At 45.4% G+C, this 20,437-nt stretch overlaps 1 protein-coding gene across 15 annotated transcripts in view; it reads left to right on the forward strand.

Moving 5' to 3' along the window:
• Positions 1 to 20,437, forward strand: part of Thrb (thyroid hormone receptor beta) — a 327,017-nt gene that overhangs the window by 289,464 nt on the left and 17,116 nt on the right. For all 15 annotated transcript variants that reach the window (XM_051140201.1, XM_051140160.1, XM_051140185.1 and 12 more), the window contains 2 exons: positions 11,530 to 11,630; positions 19,243 to 19,390. In XM_051140201.1, the coding sequence (XP_050996158.1) occupies positions 11,530 to 11,630; positions 19,243 to 19,390 (249 nt within the window). The remainder of the gene's footprint in view (positions 1 to 11,529; positions 11,631 to 19,242; positions 19,391 to 20,437) is intronic.

Here is a 20,437-nt window from a genome sequence, read left to right on the forward strand (position 1 = left end):
GGGAAGTGAGAGTGAAGGCATGGGTTCTAGAAGAGTTCACTTTTGTTATTCTTTTTTTTTTTTTTTTTTTTTTTTTTTCTTAAACTTATTTATCGGGGGCAACGCACATGGAGGCCAAAGGACAACCTGCAGGACTTGGTTCTTTCCTTCCACCACATGGGTTCCCGGAATTGAACTCAAGTCACACCGGGCTTGGCAGCCAGCGCTTTTACCTGCGGGGTCATATCACAAGCTCTTTTCCTTTACTTTTCTTAAGTGAGTTAATTTTTAGTCTTTAATTGGAGCTTTCCAGTATGTAGAGCATCCACCTCCTCCTCCTCCTCCTCCTCCTCTAAGACATGGATGATGAGAGGAACACTGTACAGTGGCAGTGGCGGGGGGGAGGGGGGGTGCGGGGCCAGCCCTGCAGTGAGGGAAACTTTAGACCCACGTCTCATTTCCTTTGTGTTGTTTGGGATTTTTGCATTTTAGCCAAGAAGGGAAAAAAAAATCTTATCAAATCCTGAAGCAGTGAGAGCATGAGGAAGGAGGGGAGGGGCCGCGTAAGATGCACCTGGACAGCTGCGCAGTGTGCTGTGGGGAGGGGCCGCGTAAGATGCACCTGGACAGCTGCGCAGTGTGCTGTGGGGAGGGGCCGCGTAAGATGCACCTGGACAGCTGCGCAGTGTGCTGTAAGATCACTCTAGTTTCCCCATGGAGTCGGAAAACTTTTTCCGAGCCTAGGTCCTGTTGCGTACCTCTCAAGCTAGCCTCAAACTTGTTATCCTTCTGCCTCAGCCTTACAGTCACGCGCCACAGACTGTGTGGAAACAAGTTTTACTTCTTAAAATGTAGGAACAAATAAATAGGAACCAACTGATCACGTGCAGGCACGAGCCGCATTTAGTCACTCACATGACACAGTCGCAATTCGTTCTGTTCAAATTTGTCATTTTGGCCAGGCCAACTTCTGGCCTCACCTGTTCTGGAAGGGAAAAAAAAAAGGTAGAGAGATGACAGTGAGGATCTGTGACTTCTCTTCTGTGCCTGAGGTTTAGAGATAGTTAAAAGCTGACATGTTTGTCTTTTCCTTTATGTTTGGGCTGGTCGTTTTCATCAGAAATCCTGATTGGTGCCAGGCTCCTCCCTGCTTGCCTTTGGCCACTCGGAAGGCAGCTTCTCCTGTCAGCTTCTCCCTCCTTTTAAACAGAATGCTTCCCAGAAGTCGGCCTCAGCAGCTCTGGGCAGGCTCCTTGACTGACCATCTATCTCCACACCATCCGTACCGGAACTGTGTGTTCAGAAGCTGCCGGAGGGGATGCAGCTGAGTAGGGCATCAGTGCAGATGAACACTATTGAGCAGGGGGCGTTTGTCTGTGGGGTTTATTTTGGCTTGTGCTTGTTGCATCATTTCAGCCCTTCAGGGAGACAGGCTCAACTGAAGCAGCCGTGCCGGGTAAAACTAAGCTTTCTGGCCTCTGGCCTCCTCCGGTGACAGGATTCCATCTATTGTCGTGTTCAATCGACTCCTTGCCACTTAAGAAATGGAGATGAACCAGTCTTTTTCCAGAGAACTGGATGTAGAAGTTGCACCTCAAGAAATAGAATCTCTAATTAAAATTCCTTAGACCTCTTTTAAAGTTAGGGAGCTGAAGTTGGGGATTAAGATGCTCTCATCTGTGTCACCCACCAAAAGTTGCCTAGCAGATATTGTTAAATCACAGAATCATTTTGAGCACCCTCATGCAAAGCAGGCTGGACCAGAAACCAACCCACAGAAGACCCACACATGCCCTGGCGCGATCACTCCCAGCAGTGAACTTGAATGTAAGCTGGCATTTCTCTACCTCACACTTTGCCCCTTGGTTTCTTCTTCCTCTCTCCTTCCCCTTTTCCTCTGCTTCACTTTTCCTCCCACTGGATGCCCTCCTTTCTAGATAAACTTTTTAAAACTCTCATGTGAAAGGTTTCCCCAAGAAACTAATAAAAACAAACAGACAGACTTTAGCCACGTCTCTCCACGTGCCATCTTTAAGTGGCTCGTGGCACTGTGAGGTCACTCATGTTAAGCGTCACCTTTTAAACTGGCAATGCCGCCCACAGGCCAGCAGCAGCCAATATCCCGCGAGAGAACAATACCACTAGTGTTTGAAAGTACAGATTGCATTTGCTGATCTGAAAGCAGAGCTCCGCACAGAACCAGGAGTCAGCTCCGTGCAACGTCCTGGGCAGACAAATGGATGAGCAAGCTTTCCTTTCTCTTTGCTAAGAATCAAAGGTCGGTCAGAGGTGTGTCCTTCAGCCATCTCCCAAGTGTCCTGGCCCTATCCCCATGTGTGTGGTGGTGTCCCTTACTGCAAAAGCAGGAGCCAAAGGGACCATAAGAACTGAAGCCAGATGCCTGGCCATCTTAGGAATAAATGTGCTGCTGCTAATTTCTTGAACATAAGTTCACATCCATCCCTTTCCGAACCCATGCCAGTACCCTCTTCCCAGTCCCAGGCCCCAAGTGCATTCAGCCTGAGGCCATACTCTATCTTCCATCTGGCTGGCCCAGCTTTTAACACCCATTCAGCTCAGTGAGTGTTTGCATTTGCTCTCCAGAGCCCAGAGAAACCTGCTGTGTCACATAGTTCTTTGGTACCACAGTCTGCTCAGTTCTCACAGCACTGCCTGCTTTTGGTTCCTCCCTCCCGGGGGGGGGGGGGGCGGGGCTGTCCTGAGTGGCGACACGTTCCAGCTGTCCATCCACCGTGTTTCCCCTTGTCATCTGTAGATCCATCCCAATGTGATGGCCTTCCCACGGCTCTGCTGCATTCCACTTCCGGCCGCTCTCTGAAGACTTCCTGTGCCCTCCACGCAGCTTCCCCTGGCCTTCATGTTCACCTCATAACCTGTTAAGTAAGGCAGGTTCCGACAGGCTGCCCTGCCACATGGAGTCCAACTTAAACCCAGGCTGTGTGCTTCTGCCCACATCCTCTATGCCAGTGATCATAGCCAGACTCTTCACGGGTCTCTTTCTGCCACATCAGTCTCACCCCCAAAACAGCAAAGGGGTCTTCCAGCTCCACCCCTTGCCAGCCACAGCACTTGAGGCACCAACTCAATTCACAGGCCGCTGGCATCTCTCCCCCAGCTGGCCTTCTGGTCCCCTGCTCTCATTTCCTCCTTTCAGAGCCAAAGGGCCTCTGTTTTACACGGAATCAGCCTAAATGGAATTTAATTTAGATATAAATAAAAATTAAATTAAAAATGCATAGGAAAATGGATAGAATCGGACAATATTGTATTAGGTAAAAAGTAGCTCAGGATCAGAATGACCAGTGTTTTCTCTCCTACGTGGATCCTAGAGCCTGTTTTCTTATTCATGTGGGAGTGAGGGGGGGTAAAGGTTAAAAAGCTATAATGGGGCCCATGAAAGGGAGAAAGTGGTTTTAGGGGAGCACGTGGGAAATGAGAGTGGGAAGGAGAATGCTGAGGGTGGAAGGCTACAAACAGTGCGGAGGGCCTGGGGTAGAGGACTTGAGTGCAGGGATGGTCAGCTGAGGCTAAGCATATATGAAAAGTAACCTGTTACTTTGAAAGCTGCTTAAAATTGTTACACTGAAAAATAAAATAATTCTGAGTCATTTGGATAAATCGCCTTTTTAAGCAAATTTCTCCGCATCAGCATTGTTGACATCCACGCCCAGAGAGTTCTGTGCTGGAGCTGCTGTCCTGTGTCCTGCAGGAAGGTTAGTAGGGCCTCTGGATGGCGAGGCATACACCCACACCACCCCAGCTGTGACAGCCTACTCTGCACTGTTCCTACACACTGAGCCATCTCTCCAGGCCACAGTGGCCCACATTTTTAAGGCTATGCTTTTCAATCTTACTCTGCATAGGATTTCTGATTTGAAAAAGCACCTATCTTTCTAAAGTGTGCAGGGAAGGAAACAATTGTGGGTGCAAGTGTGGAGTCCAAAGCCAGGAGCTGGCTCTCAAGCTAAACCAAGGCCTCTGGTATCCCTGTCTTCTCTCTCCTCACCCTGCTGTTCTAAGGCCCTCCTGCTCGATACCCCATGTCTTGTCAACACACAGTGATCTGGTGAGTGTTTCTGAGACACTAACAAGAGGCAGGCAGTGCTATTTCATTTCACATCTACATAGTTTAAGATTTTCAACAAAGACAAACTGTTTTAGATGCTATGTGATAAACTATCTCTCATGTCTCCATTTTTTTGGACTACTTCTACCCTTCTAATTTTGATGAAGATTAAAAATCTGTGAAATGTTTCTTTACTTTTAAAGCAGGGTGACCTCACAGTTAAGCTACAGCCAAGTCTGTACACCACAGCTGAGGTGCGTGGGGAAGCGATGCGGCCCGTGGGCAACTGGCGGGACACTTCTTCTTGGGGAGCTGGGCTGCCTGCTGTACTGAGAACTTGGACTGTGTCGTGAGACCTCTAAGCTATTTCATATGAAGCCAGAAGTCTGGAGTCTATGTATTTTATATCTCAGTTGTATGTGTGGGCTTCGTTTCTTCTAGTGCTGTGAGCCGAGCCCTGCAGACTGCATGTGTCCTTTCAGTTACGCTTCTGGGTGAGACTCGTCATGGCACGCTGTTTCCTTCCTTAGTGACTACCTTCCTTAGCTCTCCTCTTACTGTGGATTAAAAGGCTACACTGCCTACTAAGACTCGGAGGCTACAAGAAATAGAAAGGAGGCCAGCCGGGAATTCTTGCATACTGAGCTGTAATAGCTAAGCCTGTCAAACCTGCACTCTTGAGGCTGAGGCAGGAGAATTGTAAGTTTAAGCCTGGACTGCAGAGTACATTCGGTGAAAGCTTGAACATATTAGTGTGCTGGCTTGTGACAGAAAAAAGGGGGCGGGGAGGGGGTGCACTGGAGATGTAACTCAGTGGTATGATGCTTACATAGTGTTTACAAGAAACCAAGTACTGCCGAAGAAGAAACAAGGATGTGTGTGTGTGTGTGTGTGTGTGTGTGTGTGTGAGAGAGAGAGAGAGAGAGAGAGAGAGAGAGAGAGAGAGAGAGAGAGTAAGAGAGAGAGAGAGAGAGAGAGAGAGAGAGAGAGAGAGAGAGAGAGAGAGATAGTAAAGCCAATGGAGAGAGGCCCAGAGACTCTTTTGGGGTACCCCTTTCTCCTTTCCTGGGTTAACTTCTGCCTGGCCTGCCAATACTTCTTATACTCTATTCCCAAGACATGAAAGGTTGAGCCTTAGACTTAAGTGTCTGTGGGTGCCATCACCATCGGCTGGCCAGCTAAATGGTTAAGTGACAGGATACTCAGTGACCCTGGAGAATGGCATGGAGTAATTGAAGCTGCCCTGAGGAAAGAATCTGTGAAGCAGGAGCCTCTGTGGCAGTTCTGCAAGGGATGAGGGCATCACAGAGTGCAATCTAAAGGGGCCTCTAACGTGAGTGCTGACTCAGGTTTTGCTCAGTAATGCACATGTAGTAGTTCCACAGTTTGTTGAACAAAGGAACAGATGGATAGATGGGTGTTTTAATTAATTGATGTGGTGTTTATCCAAGGGTTAAAGATTAACAGAATGCAAAGCTCGGTTCCTAATACCAAGAATTAAATGTAAAAGGAATCAGGATTAGCATGTTAGGAAAAGCTAAGCCATTTGCAAGGCTTTTGACTGTATAAAGAAATGACATGAGGCCATGTGTTGCACAGGAAATGGGCTTAAATTAAAAGAGTCTGAGCCTTGGGATGAACTGTGCAAGTTCAGTGTTGAACTGGAAAAAAATGGCTAAGTGCAGCAATAACCTGGCTTCTCTGAGCTAATAAGATGCCATCTCTCTCTGTCTCTGCCTACCCAGCTCTTGCTGCTGAGATCTTAGTTCTGCAGTATGAATCAGTTGCGTCCTGGAGTCAGTAGCTGATCCCCTTCAGTTGTTACCTGAGAAACTTGAAGTGGCAGCTCCTCAGGTGGACAGTACAGTGTGGTGTCTCTATGACAGAAACATGTGTCTTTCTACACTGTCAGAAGGTACTGAGGCGAGCACATGTTCTGTTACTCTAAGCTTAATGACTAATATCAATTCTCAGATTGCATATCACACAGTGACTATAGCTATTTGTGTGGATATATGTAGGGTACAGAGTGTCTACAAGGAATTAAAGAGGCCACAGAGTCCACGGAGGCCTTGGTGGAGGCAGAGGCACGGATACAAATAGAGTCCCTGCAGGCAGTTACATAACCTGTTAGACCTGTTTGGGGAGCTGCTGAATTCCAGATGCATAGACACAGGACTGCTTAGGCAAGGTGCAGGACCTTGGAGGTGAGGTGTAAGATCAGATCTAGACAGACAGACTACAGTGCAAGTGGACCACATCAAGCAGTGAGGACCAAACTGAGCCAAAGCCCCATGGATGGTTGGGAGTTCTTTGCCTACCAGTCCCTTGATGGACAAACTGAGTATGATGTGCACATGAAGATGGCAGGTCAGGTTGATGGGGCCATGGACGTGCAAGTGTTAAGTGTCCTCTGTATGGGGTCCGAGTGAAGGTGTCACCCTCCTGTCAGTCTGCTGTATTTGAGAAGCCCTCAGGCCATATTTTCTTGATATGGCTTTAATATGCTCATGTGCCCATATGTTCTCCGTAAATCTTAATGAGTTTTTGGGTGGTATGTTTACTTTTAAGGAAAAACTGTGTATCAGTTTATGCCTTGTGGGTCGTGCTGCACAGGTGGTTGTGTCTAGACTCAAATGTAATGCACAGTCACCCTACCAATGCACTTGCCTTCAGAGTGCAGCCAAAAGTTGTTTCTAAGATGGAGGCTCCCAGGGCACAGCGCAGCCTAAAAACCATTGCTTCCCACACTGTGGAGTAACTTAAGTCCAGCTCAGCCTGATTTGCATATGTCACCTCTGGGGACATCTCCTCTCTGACAATCCCCCATGACAGCTTGAGGCTTCCTGTAGACATTAGGGCTGGTCCAGCCAGGCAAGTTATCTACTCTGAGGTAGACAAGTTGGTTTTGAACAGTATCTACAACCACGTAGCCCTTTCTTCACAAGCAGCAGCTTCAACTTTAGATCTGTTGTCAAGATTAATCTATCTTACATCACTTACTCACTGTGTGTCTGCTGAGGCAACAGGAAGTGCCAGGTGTCCTCCAACAACCTGTCATACTGCATGATTCACTCAAGAGAATTAACCTGGCCAGGACTCTGGTTTTATCACCGCAAGGAATGCACACCAGGAAGACAGCACAAAACCCTTGCTTTCTATACCCAAAGTCCTCTGAGAATCTTTTTGTCTAATCACTGTTACCTACAACAGAATGAACCTTGAAAATATTTTGCTAAGGGAAAAGCCAGTCACTAAAGTCCATCTACAATTTCACCCCATTTGTTTGAAATGTCAATAGTTGACAAATATATAGAAACAGAGAGTAGATTCGGGTAGCCTGGGGCAGAAGGGAGGGGAAAGATGGGAGGAATGATAGGGTGACACTTCAAGACACTAGGTTAATTAAAATGCTCTAAGATTAATAAGTGGTGGCAGTTACACAGCTCTGTGACTACATCATAAGCCATTGACTTGTGTTATCTTTGAATTATATCTTAGTAAGGTTGCTACTAAAAAAAAATTCTCAAAAAGTAGTATTTTACTATATCAACACATTTTTATGCTAAAGATAATACTTAGCAATTAAAGTGAGCCAAATATTAACTAAAAACAAAATTCTCCAAGTCCTTTTGAACAAATGCAGCTTGCTTTCTTACACATTTGCTTGAGGGTGTAACTTGCCTATAGAGTATCTGTTTTGCAAGCCCAGCACCACATAGTCAAACAAAAGTGCCTAAGATGTGCAGCTAAGAGCAAAAGCAGATATGTATATATGCTGGATAACATGACAGCATAGCTTATTAGTCTGAAAAGTAATTCATACCAGCAGGTAGGAGCTGGGAAAGGTCATCCTTGAAGTCACATGGATCATCCTAGGTCTTAGTTGTGGTAGCCTCCAGTAACCTTTCTGATGCTGTCTTGGGATGATTGTATGCACAGCTCCTCAAGTGAACAATTCAGGACACATATCACATCCCATCTAGGTATCCAACACCAACATTATGTCACCCACCAGTGTCTGTATTTGACAGCAAAGCTAATGTCTGTTCGCTTTTCTTAATTGGCCACACTGGCAGCATGTGGCTCACTAAGTATAGGACACCATCCCCACTGGCGAACAGTGGACTGAACTGCAACGATTGGCATGCCATTCCTTGTGCTGACAATCTTAGATAAATAAGATTGTTCAGTTAATATTACATAGAAAAGAAAATGGTGATTGGGGTGCACTCATATGACCATGTAAGCAACTGTTACCAATTCAAGTAGCTACTTTTGTAGAAAGTTGGCTGATTAATAAGCAGCACTTAATCCACTCCACCCATCAGGAAATAACCTCAGGGAAAGGTAAAGCATTTCTCTCTTATATCTGAATGCATGAAGAGCCTGCTCTGCTCCCTGACTGAATTAGCATTGGTGTGGTGGTTTGAATGAAAACTGTCCCCCACAGGCTCATATGATTGAACACTTGGTCCCCAGTTGATGGCGCTGTTTGGGAAGGCTGTGGAAGCTGTAGGAGGTGGAACCTTGCTGAGGGAGTGTCACTGGGCAAGGGCTGTGGACCTTATAGCCTCATCACTCTTCCAGTTCACCTCTTGTGTACCTCCTGGATACTTGTCACCAGCCTGCTTCCTGCTCCTACTGCCATGCCTTCCGCTGTCATGGTGAACTCTACCACTCTGGAACTGTTTTTTAAAAAAAAAAAAAAGGAAACCTCCTTTCCCTGAGTTGCTCCTTGTCCGGGTATTTTTATCATAGCAACAGAAAGGAAACCAGTACAGCTGGATTCCAGAGCTCACAAGAACCCCCAAGGTCAACGGGTTGCGTAAATAAAAGGTGGAGGTGATCTTCAGTGTCCTCCTGCCAGTGGCAGAGATAAAGCCAGCAGGTATGGTGAGGCCAAAGGAAAGAAAAGAGGGAAAGAGGAATTCCCTGCATCTCCCCAGCTCTGGATCACGTCCCCAGACACCATGGCCTTGATAAGGCAGGCATGTTTGTTTCACAAGCCGTAGTCCACTGTTACAGTTGATTCCTGCACCTCTTCTCCCTGACACCAAGAACTCCAATGCCTCTGCTCTGCTGGCTTAACTGCATGAAAGAGGACACAGTGTGCTTCTGGTGTCAGTGGCTTTTCTACCTACCTTTGCGAGGAAGACATTTGTGTTGATACTTTTGGTTCATTTGTTGTTTACAAGTTACTCTGTGCTTTATGGCCAGCTGTTAGTGTGTGGAGGCACCCTCGTGAGCACATTCCACTCTGCGTGCCATTACTGTTTAAAAAAACAATCAATATTAGTTACTTTTCTGTTGATGGGACCAAGTTCCCAACAAAAGCAGCTTACAGGAGCAAGGGCTTCCTGGAGCTCACGGTTTGAGGAACACTCGGTCTATAGTGGTAGAGAAGGTGTGATGGCAGGAACATGAGACAGATGGTCTCTCTGTTCCCCAGGAAGCCAAGAAAGAGGAGTGATATTGAGATTGCAGACCCTCCCCCCTTTTTATATTATTCAACCCATGTTCAGAGTGGCTCTTCCCACCTGAGCTTCCTGAAGCACCCTTATAGACATGCCCAGAGGTGTGGCTCCTGTGTTATGCTAAATCTAGTCAAGTTGACACTGAGGGTCAACCATTATACCTTCCTACTAAGTATGGTTGGCCTCTCGGTATGGTTTCCACATACAGTTCTTGGCAGTGATGTTAGGATCTTCTCATGGTCTTGCCCTCACCTTTCCTTCCTTCACTCACTGAGAAATGAACTGAGCTAGGGAAACAGAACTAGTTACTTACTGGCTTCCCAATGCAGGAAACTCTGTTTTATTTGTTGTATATTCGGTATGTCTCCCATAGTGCTTAGCACACAGTGTGTGCTAAATAAGTTCTGGCTAGAGTCATCAAAAAGTGAGTGACTGAAGACAAACCAGTCCCTTCCTTTTGTCCCTGCTCCAGGTTCTTTTTTTTTTTTTTTTTTTTTTTTTTTTTTTTTTTAATGCCTGATGAGGGTCTGGAGAAATAGCTTGGCCACTAAGAACACCAGCATTTGGTTCCCAGCAGCCACTGAGCAGCACAATTGCCTCTATCTCCAGTACCAGGAGAGCCAGTTCTCTCTTCCGGCCTCTACAGGCACTAACAAACATGTGCACATGCTAGCCCCACAGATATATACACATAAAATTAAGGCGTTTTATCTTTTAAAAACATGAAAATTTTAAAATAAAAAAATTAACAATAAAAAAATGCTTGGAAACCTTGGTCCAACAGCTGAGTCATCACTTGCTGCAGGCAAGGCAACATAAGAAAAGCTGCTGTGACTAAGATCTGTATCCGGCCCCAGCAGCTCGCCCTCAAGCCCTCAGTCTGCAGTGAGGCACTAACGTTTTCCTAGGTTAACATGGAAGCAAGGCTATTCCTGAGGAATAATGAAAGCATTAGTTTTCCTCTGTTTTCTTTGAGCCTTTTCTGCTTTTAAAAAGTGAGCCTTCGGTGGTGACCTGCTGTCACAAAAGGTGGATGAAAATATACATTAAGTTACCAGCCTCTCAACCTCAGTGATCTTGGTTGAAACTGAGAAAGGGCCCCTGAGCCCAAGGCCTGCCTAAGCACCACGACCCTTTCACCTGCACAGACCAACAAACCATGCACTTTTTGTGCTTGTTGTCAATGTTTTGAGCTTATCTAAAGGTTCCTGTGTCTTTGGCACGTGTGCAGGTGTGTGACCATGGGCTCCACATGAACAGAAAGCAACAGGCACGGGCAGGAAGAAGGCTGCTTCTGAGGTTATTTTTAACCTGAGCTTTCTGAGCTCAGGGAGTTTGATCCACCAACACAGCACCAAAGGAGGTCACTGTGGCTAAGTTTTCTTTCCTTAGTCAACAGAACCTGTATTCTGTTTTTCAACTGGCAATGTTAGGCTGTGTATCCTCCATTTGTCAACCTGCTCCATAAGGCCTTGTTCATTCCTCTTACGCTCTCACACCAGATATTAGAAGTGCCGGATTTCAGGATTTCAGTCTCTGTTTTTGTAGTTCCTGTGTGACCCTAAGGGAGATTCAAGGCCTTAAAGCCATTGCTTTGGTCTGGGTCCTACTTGGCTACTGTAGCAAACAAGGCTACTTCATTTCCTGGTGTCTTGACTTGTGAAAGGATGGGGCCATAACGATAAGTTCTGAAATAAGCTTTGTGAAGGGGAGTATCCCATGCCTGTGCAGTTGCTGCTTCAGTGTCTGCCTCTCCCCATGACTCAGGGGCTCCCACACAGCAAGCAGGATTCCCACCTCCATCCCCAACCCCATGTTTACGAGAGGTTGGTGTTACACTGGATGCTGGTTGGCTCCATTGAGTGTATCCTGCAGTTACCACTGATAAGCAAATCAATCTCATCTCTGGTTGGGAAACCTCAGCTTCTGCATCTCTTAGCTTGAACATGGTACTGTTTCCTCACCTTCCTCTTTTGTCCTTTGCAGGGTATATCCCCAGCTATCTAGACAAGGATGAGCTCTGTGTAGTGTGTGGGGACAAAGCCACAGGGTACCACTACCGCTGCATCACCTGTGAAGGCTGTAAGGTAAGTACCAGGATCCCTAGAACAGACCACAACACTCCCAGAGTGCCAGTAGAAATCAGTGTGAGAAAAACAAATTCCAACATTTGTGGCCTCAAGATCTGAATTTTTCTTTTTCTTTTCTTTCTTTCTTTCTTTTTTTTTTTTCCCCTAAATCGTGAATAACTAAATTAAATTTTGCCAGCCAGGAGTGGTGGCACACGCCTTTAATCCCAGCACTTGGGAGGCAGAGGTAGGCAGATTGCTGTGAGTTCAAGGCCAGCCTAGTCTACAAAGTGAATCTAGGACAGCCAAGGCTACACAAAGAAACCCTGTCTCGAAAAACCAAAACCAAACAAACAAACCAACAAAGCATATGCTTTTGTTTTTGTTTTAATATTCAGTCAATCCAATGCTTCATTGTTTCTCCTCCCATTTTATGTGCGATGTCTGAGGAGACAGTTTGCCCCACGTCCTTTCCTGCTATGAATCGGCACGACTAGGCCCACTTCCGAGGCTTCCGTCAGGCAAAATCTTTGAAGCAACTTAAACTCAATTATTTTCCATCATTTATTCAAAGTGGCTTTCTGCAGAGCCTGTAATAAATGGAGTCAGATTGCCATCAGGTAATTTTCTGCTCTACAAATCTTTCTTCAGGAGATTTCTTAACAAAAACACACCGGTCTGTTCATGTCTCCAAAGGAAGCTCTCGTCAGCCTACTTACAGCCTTAGTCAGCAAAATGAAGATAGGCATTGTGGGAAAGGTCTTTTGGTGCATCAACCTAGGTCAGAAAATAAACACAAGGAGCTCAGCCCTCTGTGGTACCCACGCCATTGATGCTGTGTAAATGGGGATGTTTTAAAAGCCAGGAAGGGACTTTGTATTCCTGTAAAGTTTACAGTAAAGCTTATATTAAAGTTACAAACAAAAACATTTCCTCTTCCCCACCTCCTCCATCTTTCTTCCCCACCCTCCTTCCCTTCCCCACCTTTTCCATCTCCTCCCCCCCCCCCACCCTCCCTGGCTTTCTTTCCGTCCTTGCCTTTAAGCCCCTTCACACCAAGGTGGGCTCCACCTACCTCTTGGAGATTTTCCATGCAAATCCCTACTTCTTGCACACACACCTCAGTAGCACTGCTGCAGCTCTACGAGGACAGCATGCTGGGGCCTCTCTGAGGTCCTGGATTCCCGGCTGCCTCTCCACCAGTTAGAATGTGTATAAAGCAAGGGACTGCCCTTCCCCAAGATCCTTTTGATATGGAATTTGCAGGTGATAAGACTGGGCCAAAAGTTATGTTACTTCTCTGAAGATAAGGTCTTATGGAGGTTAAAAGCTGGTCACAAGACCCCGCTGTCTATTAATCAGGAGATTTGCAGTCTAGCTCTGGAAAGTAGGCCTTCGATGCCTCATTTGAAAGGAATAAGGCTCCCTAGGCCTGTTGTTTCCGGCCTGTAATTCCAGCTACTTAAGCAACAGCAAGGTCCAGGCTATCCTGGGCTACTGAGTGAGTTGGAGGCCAGCCTGGACAACTTAGTGAGACCCTGTGACAAAAATAAAAATAAAAAATAAGATATGCTGGGGATACAGTATAATATCAGAGTTCTGTCATGACCAGCCAATCCCTGGTACTGGGGGGGGGGGGGAAGGAAATAGTAAAATTATTTATCTTCCGGTTCATCCTCCCATTTCCAAAGATCAGTAATTGAAACTAGCCTTTTGTTTGTTTTGTCTTGCCTTGTTTTGTTTTTTTCTAAATTGCTCTCAAGGCATAAAACTTCATCCGCCTGGTTATACGACATTACAGTGCTTTTACAGCAATATCATTAAGATAAAATTTGAATTAAGAGAAAATATAATGAAAAGTCAATGTAACTCTTAAATCCCTAAAATGATTATCAAGACTGTGTCTATGACAAAGTACCTCACTGAAGTCAGCCAGCCTCTCCCCAAGACCACTAGGTGTTGAGAGACCTGGTTCAGCTGAGATTTTCTTAGAGGAAACGTTATACAGGAGCTGGAGAGATGGCTGGGTGACTGAGAGCAATTCCTCCGCTATCAGAGTACCTGAGTTCCCAGGACCCATACCAGCCGCTCACAACTGCCTATGACTCCAGCTGCAGGGCATCCAAAGTCCTTTCCTGACCTCTGAGGGCACCTGCCCATGTGGGTTAAACACGCACACGCACGGCATACATGCACACACATACTTTAAGATAAATATTTTTTTAAAAGACTAGAAGCATCACATAGCACCACCTGGGCGCCTGTGTGCCTGGGTATCAGATCAGATCCTGTTTGTAGGTTACCGCCATCACAGACCCAGAAAGGAACCCTGGAGGGACAAGAGGTTTTCAAGATTTCCTAGTATAACAAAGAAGCAACTTGGGAAAAAGGGGGAAAGAGTTTTTCAAATGTAACATCATTTTCAAGAGTGTCAAGAGATGAAAAGGTGATACCTCAGGGTTTATTCAAACCTACAGTGTATGTGGGCAGAATCTCTGTTACCCTAGCAATGGAAAGATGTTGGGGTTTTTTAACTCTGCTGTGATGTGTAACTTGTTGCACACTTTGTATTTTATAGAAAGAAGGTTGCTGTCGCCCTATAGCAAACTGCTTTCAAAGAGAGACCTAAGATGGCCTAAGACCGTATTCCCTCTAAATACTAACTGGAGCGATGCTCTAGTTTAATGCCTTTGCTGTGAAAAGACTAACAAAAAGAAACTTATGGGAGGAAGGGATTTACTTGGCTTATGTGTGCAGGCTACAGACCATTAAAAGACCATCAAGGGAGGAGTCAGGGCAGGAACTTGAAGCAGAAACATGGAGGAAGGCTACTTGCTGGCTTGTCCATGCTCAGCTAGCTTTCTCACATAGCCCACGACTGCCTAACTGGCCAGTAACACCACCACAGTAAGCTAAGCCCCCTGCTCTCCACATCAATAAAGACTAAGACAATCCCTCGTAGACACACTCACAAGGCAAAGTTATCTGGGCAATCCTACCATTGCGACTCCTTTAGTTGACTCTATATCAAGAAGGGAGTTAAAGCTAAGTAGGATGGAGAGTAACATAGAGGCTGTGTCTTTGTGTGTGTGTGTGTGTATCTTTGTGTGTCTGCCTATGTGTGTATGTGTGTCTCAATGTGTTTGTGTGTGTGTCTGTGTATGTATCTATGTCTGTGTTTGTGTGTCTATATCTTTGTCTGGTTGTGGTGGTGGTGGTGGTGGTTGTTGTTATTGTTGAGATAGGGTTTATCTATGTAGCCCTGGCTGTCCTGGAACTCACTCTGTACCTCAAACTCAGAGATCCATTCAGAGTGCTGGGAATAGAGGTGTGTGCCACCACATCTGGCTATTTGGAGGTCTTCATGTCCTGTGGGACCATTAAGAAATGACTCTGGCTCTTCTGTGAGTGCAAAAGCATGTCTGGTGTAGCTTATAATTGCAAGTTCTCTGCTCATATACACATCAATGAAACATCCTTATTTATTCCCTGTGAGCCTCTTTTGACAAGTGAATTGGTTTTGGTGCTGGGGATTGAACTCAGAGCTTCATAAGTGCTCAGCATATACTGTACTCCTGGGCTATACCCCCTAACCCCTAAAATGATTTTTCAAATAAATGTCTTATCTTTATCTCCAGTAGTTAATTTTCATGACTTTCCAAAATTAAGAGACCTGCTATCCTTACATTTAACTAGAGTTGTGTTCCCTCTTCGTGTGTCAAAAGGGGCTGTGCCATAGTAGATTAGAATACTGCAGTAGCATAGAAGGCATTTGGTCCAAAGTCATCTGAGCCAGGCTCAGAAAAGGTGATACAAGGATCAGCACAGCAGGCCCCTGCCATTGTTCCTTAAAAAGCAAAGAAGAAATTCTCTCAGTCCGTTAAGGACCTTTGTGGCGATACATGATCTACCCTCTCTTGAGTACAATCTTGCTTGCCCTGGCCTTGGTGTAGTCTTCCTAGGCACCCAGTATAAGGGAGCAAAGGGTCTCTCCCCCCCCCCACCCCCCACCCCCCCACCCCACCCCCCCACCTCCCACCCCCCCTCACCTTCGTTCTAAAGGGCATGTGGGTACAACCATGAACGCATGTTTTGTCCAAGCCAAAACAGAATTGAAATAACAAAAGTGGGCAAAACCTAGGGCAGCTGATATTTCTTCAAAAGAATGAGAGGCTTCCATTGAGTTTAAGAACTCTTTTAAAACGTGTTTGTTGGATTTGATGAAAGTTTTAGTTAGGGATGAGTGAGAAGAAAAATTTTATAATATCTGCTTATATAAATAATATAGCAAAACCATTTCATTTTATATCAGGCCATCAGTTAGGAAATAACATTTGGAGTGTGTGTGCATATTGTAGACTACATTTGAAACCTGGAATCCCAGTATCTGAGGGGCTAAGCCAGGAAGGTTGTAAGTTAAAGGACATCCGGGGCTATATGGAAGGTTCCAAGCAAGCCTTAATCACATAGCAATACATAGAAATGCTCTGTTTCAGGAGACTAAATAACATGGAGCAGCACTCCTGCACTGTAAGACAAGTGACCACATAATCTGGGGCAGCAGATTGAACCCATCCGAGGCATAGTTTTGTAATCTCTATAGTGGTAACATTAATAGTACCTTACTTGTAAGGATGTGGGACAAAGGGATGCAGACTGCATCAGTAGCACTGTCTGTGCCCCTCACTGGAAGAGCCCACTGCCATCATTAGTTCCAGTCATTCCAAGTACAGTGGCCAGGACCTAGCAATCATGTCCAGACAGGCCCGATGTGGTGGATAATTCCTAAATCCTGGCACCTGAGAGGCAGAGACAAAAGAGTGATGGGATCAAACCCAGCCTAGAATGTGTAGAGTGTCCCTTTACAGGTCAGCCTCAGCTATATAGCAAGACCCTGCATCAAGATTAATAAATAAATGAATCTTGAGTAAGTTATGTAAGTCAGCCAAGTGTAGGATCAAGTAGCGTTCTTCAGAAAAGAGGAAGCCTGGTGATACCAGAGGAAAAGGTTTTAGACATAAAAGCCCCAAGCTTGAGTTTTCTGTTCAAGTCCTGTTGTTTGAGAGGCTGAGGGAGTTAGTCATGGCAATCTTTTTTCCCCTCCTCCTCCTCCCTGTTTGATTTTTGTTTTAATAGGTTCTTCTCTAATTCAATACATCCTGACCACAGTTTCCCCTCCCTCTGCTCCTCCTAGCTTCCCTCTCACTCAGATCCCTTTCCCCAGTTTCCTCTTCAGAAAAGAGTGGGCCTCCAAGAGACAACTGCCAAATGGAACAAAACAAGACACAATAAGACAAAGCAAAAGACCTCATATTGAGGCTGGACAAGACAGCTCACTAGGAGGAAAAACGTCTCAAGAGCAGGCAAAGAGCCATCAATACACCCACTCCCACAGTGAGGAGTCCCTCACAAACACCAACATGACAGCCACAACAGAGACAAAGAGAAGCTGGGGCAGGCCCCGTGCTTGCCACTCTAGCCTCTGGGAGCCCCTGGGAGCCCCTGGGAGCCCCAGTTAGTCAATTAGGTGGCCATATTCTTCTGGTGTCCTCCATCTCCTCTGACTCCTACAATATTCCCTCCCCCTTTCCCACAGGGTTCCCTGATTTCCTAGGGAAGGGACCCAATGGAGGCCTCCAGTGTAGAGTGAGTCTGTCTGTCTGTCTGTCTCTGTCTCTGTCTCTGTCTCTGTCTCTGTCTCTGTCTCTGTCTCTGTCTCTGTCTCTCTCTCTCTCTCTCTCTCTCTCTCTCTCTCTCTCTCTCTCTCTCTCCTCTCTCCTCTCTCTCCTCTCTCCTCTCTCTCTCTCTCTCTCTCTCTCTCTCTCTCTCTCTCTCTCTCTCTCTCTCTCTCTCTCTCTCTCTCTCTCTCTCATTCTCTCCATAATGTTTGGCTGAGTCTCTGTATCCACCCCCATCTGCTGATGACACCTGGAAAAGGCACTAACCTATAAGTACAGCAGAGTATCATTAGGAATCATTTCATTGTTTTGTTTTGTTTTTTTCCAGTCATGTTCATTTCTACCCTAGGACTTTGAGCTATCCATTCTCTGGTTCCTGCCGTCCAGGTAGTGTAGGGCATGGAGTGGGCCTCAGGTTAAACCAAACATTGGTTGGCCACTCCCACAATCCTGAAGGCAGGACAGATTGTAGGTGGAGGGTTTTGTGGCTCAGTTGCTGTCCAGGTTTCTCTTCCCGTAGCCTACAGAATTCTTCTCACACCAAAGAGACAGTGAGCTGTGTGGATGCTGCCCTCAGCAATGGGACCCCCATGGTCAGTTTTCAGAGAGTAACTCTTTGACCCAGTATTAGCCTGGGTTGTTTAGCTATCCCCTCGGGACCCCCTCAGCGAACAGCTCAACCAAATATAACTCAGTCCTGCCACTGGATGCCTTGCTTGGCTGCAAAACACGGCCAGCTCAGACTCCGTGTCCTCTATGACTAGGAATCCTCACTAGGGTCACCCTTAAATTCCAAGAAGTTTCTACAGCACTAGGTTTCCACATTGTCCCCCAAATGCTCCCCAACTCCAGCTCTCTCTTCTTGCATTCTTTCCCTCCACACCCCTAGGTCCCCACCCCACCCCTCCCACCTCCAGTCCACCAGCAAAATCTATTCTATTTCCCCTTCTCAGGGAGGTCCATGTGCCCTCACAGGTGTGTACACACACACACACACACACACACACACACACACACATACACACGCACATGCACATACACACCTAGAGCCCTCCTCTTTACCTAACCCTCTGCAGCTGTGGGTTGTAACATTATTATCCTTTACTTAACAGCTAACATCCACTTATAAGTGAGTTCATACAATATTTGTTTTTCTGGATCAGGGTTACCTCACTCGGGATGATTTTTTTTTTTCTAGTTTCTTCCATTTGCCTATAAATTTCATATTTTTTAACCACTGAGTAATACTCCATTGTGTAAATGTACCATGGTTTCTTTATCCATTCTTTAGTTGAAGGACATCTGGGTTGTTTCCAGTTCCTGGCTATTACAAATAAAGCCGCAATAAACATAATTGAGCAAGCATTATCCTTGTGTCAAGATGGAATACCCTTTGAGTATAGGTCATGGCCATCTTAAGAGTCAAACAAGAATTAAATGAAATCTCTAAGTGAAATAAAAACATATATTTAGTCACCAAACAATTTAAAATGTTCTTGCTGTGTATGTATATTTATTGTACACAGTAATAGGTTTCTTGAAGAAATATTCCTTCAGTTGTATCTTATCCCTTAAGTAAGAAAACTGTCAATCAAGTATCTTGCTCTTTTATTTCAGAATAAAGTGATAAAGCTCTTCATTTACTTAGCAGCATAGTTATGATAACACATGAGTTAAGGTTATAGCATTCAATGTATAAAAAAGTAAAAGCAAATACCATATTGCCCTTGAGTAGATGCCATAGTGGTATAGACACTGTAGCTCTGTGAAACCTCCCTGAGCTCCATGGATTCACTTGGATCCACCATCCTCTCTGTGAAGGTATACATTTGGAGACCACAGCCCAGGGTAAGGGCCAGAACAATTGCTCATATTCTTTGGTAGACACAAAACTCCAGAGTCATTTAGTTTCAGAAAATATGAACCTGTTGTCTTGGGTCTTTCTCATTTAGGGTTTCTTTAGAAGAACCATTCAGAAAAGTCTCCATCCATCTTATTCCTGTAAATATGAAGGAAAATGCGTCATAGACAAAGTCACTCGCAACCAGTGCCAGGAATGCCGCTTTAAGAAATGCATCTATGTTGGCATGGCAACAGACTGTAAGTAGATGCTCTTCATTTGCTTGATGTTGCGAAGTGTTGACTGGGGTAAGGGTTTGGTTCAAGATCAACAAAGAAAGAAGGAACCTTTGCTGATGGAGTCTGGCTCTTACACACACCCTGCCTCCCTGTACCCAGCCTTGCCGTAGGGAAAGTGGGACCCATTGGCTCTCTTCTTCCTGTCTTATAAATTCCCAACTTTCAAACATCCAGAGGATGTGAGGAAGGGTAGCTGGGTCCCTGTGTGTGCTTGGAGGGTAGAGAAGCCTGTGAGCAAGCCTGTCTCATGCTGCAACATGAATGAGAGCGCTCTTCCATGTGGCATGGCCACTTCTCACACACAGGCCCCCCATGCTGAGAGACTATTGAGCAGTCCTTGGGTTTTCAAAAACAGAAATAAATTAATTTGGTGGACATTTTTGGATATTGGGATCCTGGCAGAAAACAAGTTCAAGAATTTTTTAAGAATTCAAAATTGAATGTTCTCATATGAATCATCCCACTGTTGATAGCATGGTGTATTTTTAGGAAAAAAAAATTAACTGAAACTACACTACCCAGATTCCTAAGGGCTATAGCATATGGCAGTGGGATTAGCCCTGGGGTCTGTCCTTTCAACCCTGGGCCAGGGATTCACACCAGTCCTCTTGATTAATCATAAAGCAAAGAACCGTGCCATTCAGAATGTGCAGCCTCTCTCTGCCAGGAATCAGTAACAATGATTTCCACAGCAACCATGTTTCAGCAATGAGAATATTCCTGATACAAGAAGAAACAATCCTAGTTTATATTGCTGCCATAAATAAGGCTCTCCCTGAGAGAATTTTTTAAAAATCTATGATTTCCTCATAGAAGAAAATACAGTGGAGAACTTTAAGAGATCTGTTAGGGTGTCAAGCTGGAAATACTATTGATCCACGCCTCAAGATTTGGATCCTTTTCTGACCAGTATGTGAATATGATTAACTCAAAACCTACATTTCACTACTCAAACCACTGTTACTTAAATAGCTATTTCATTAAGTTGAAGATGTGAGTCGTTATGGG

Source organism: Acomys russatus, chromosome 3 (genome assembly GCF_903995435.1).
Source record: "Acomys russatus chromosome 3, mAcoRus1.1, whole genome shotgun sequence".
In the NCBI taxonomy this organism is placed as follows: Eukaryota; Metazoa; Chordata; class Mammalia; order Rodentia; family Muridae; genus Acomys; species Acomys russatus.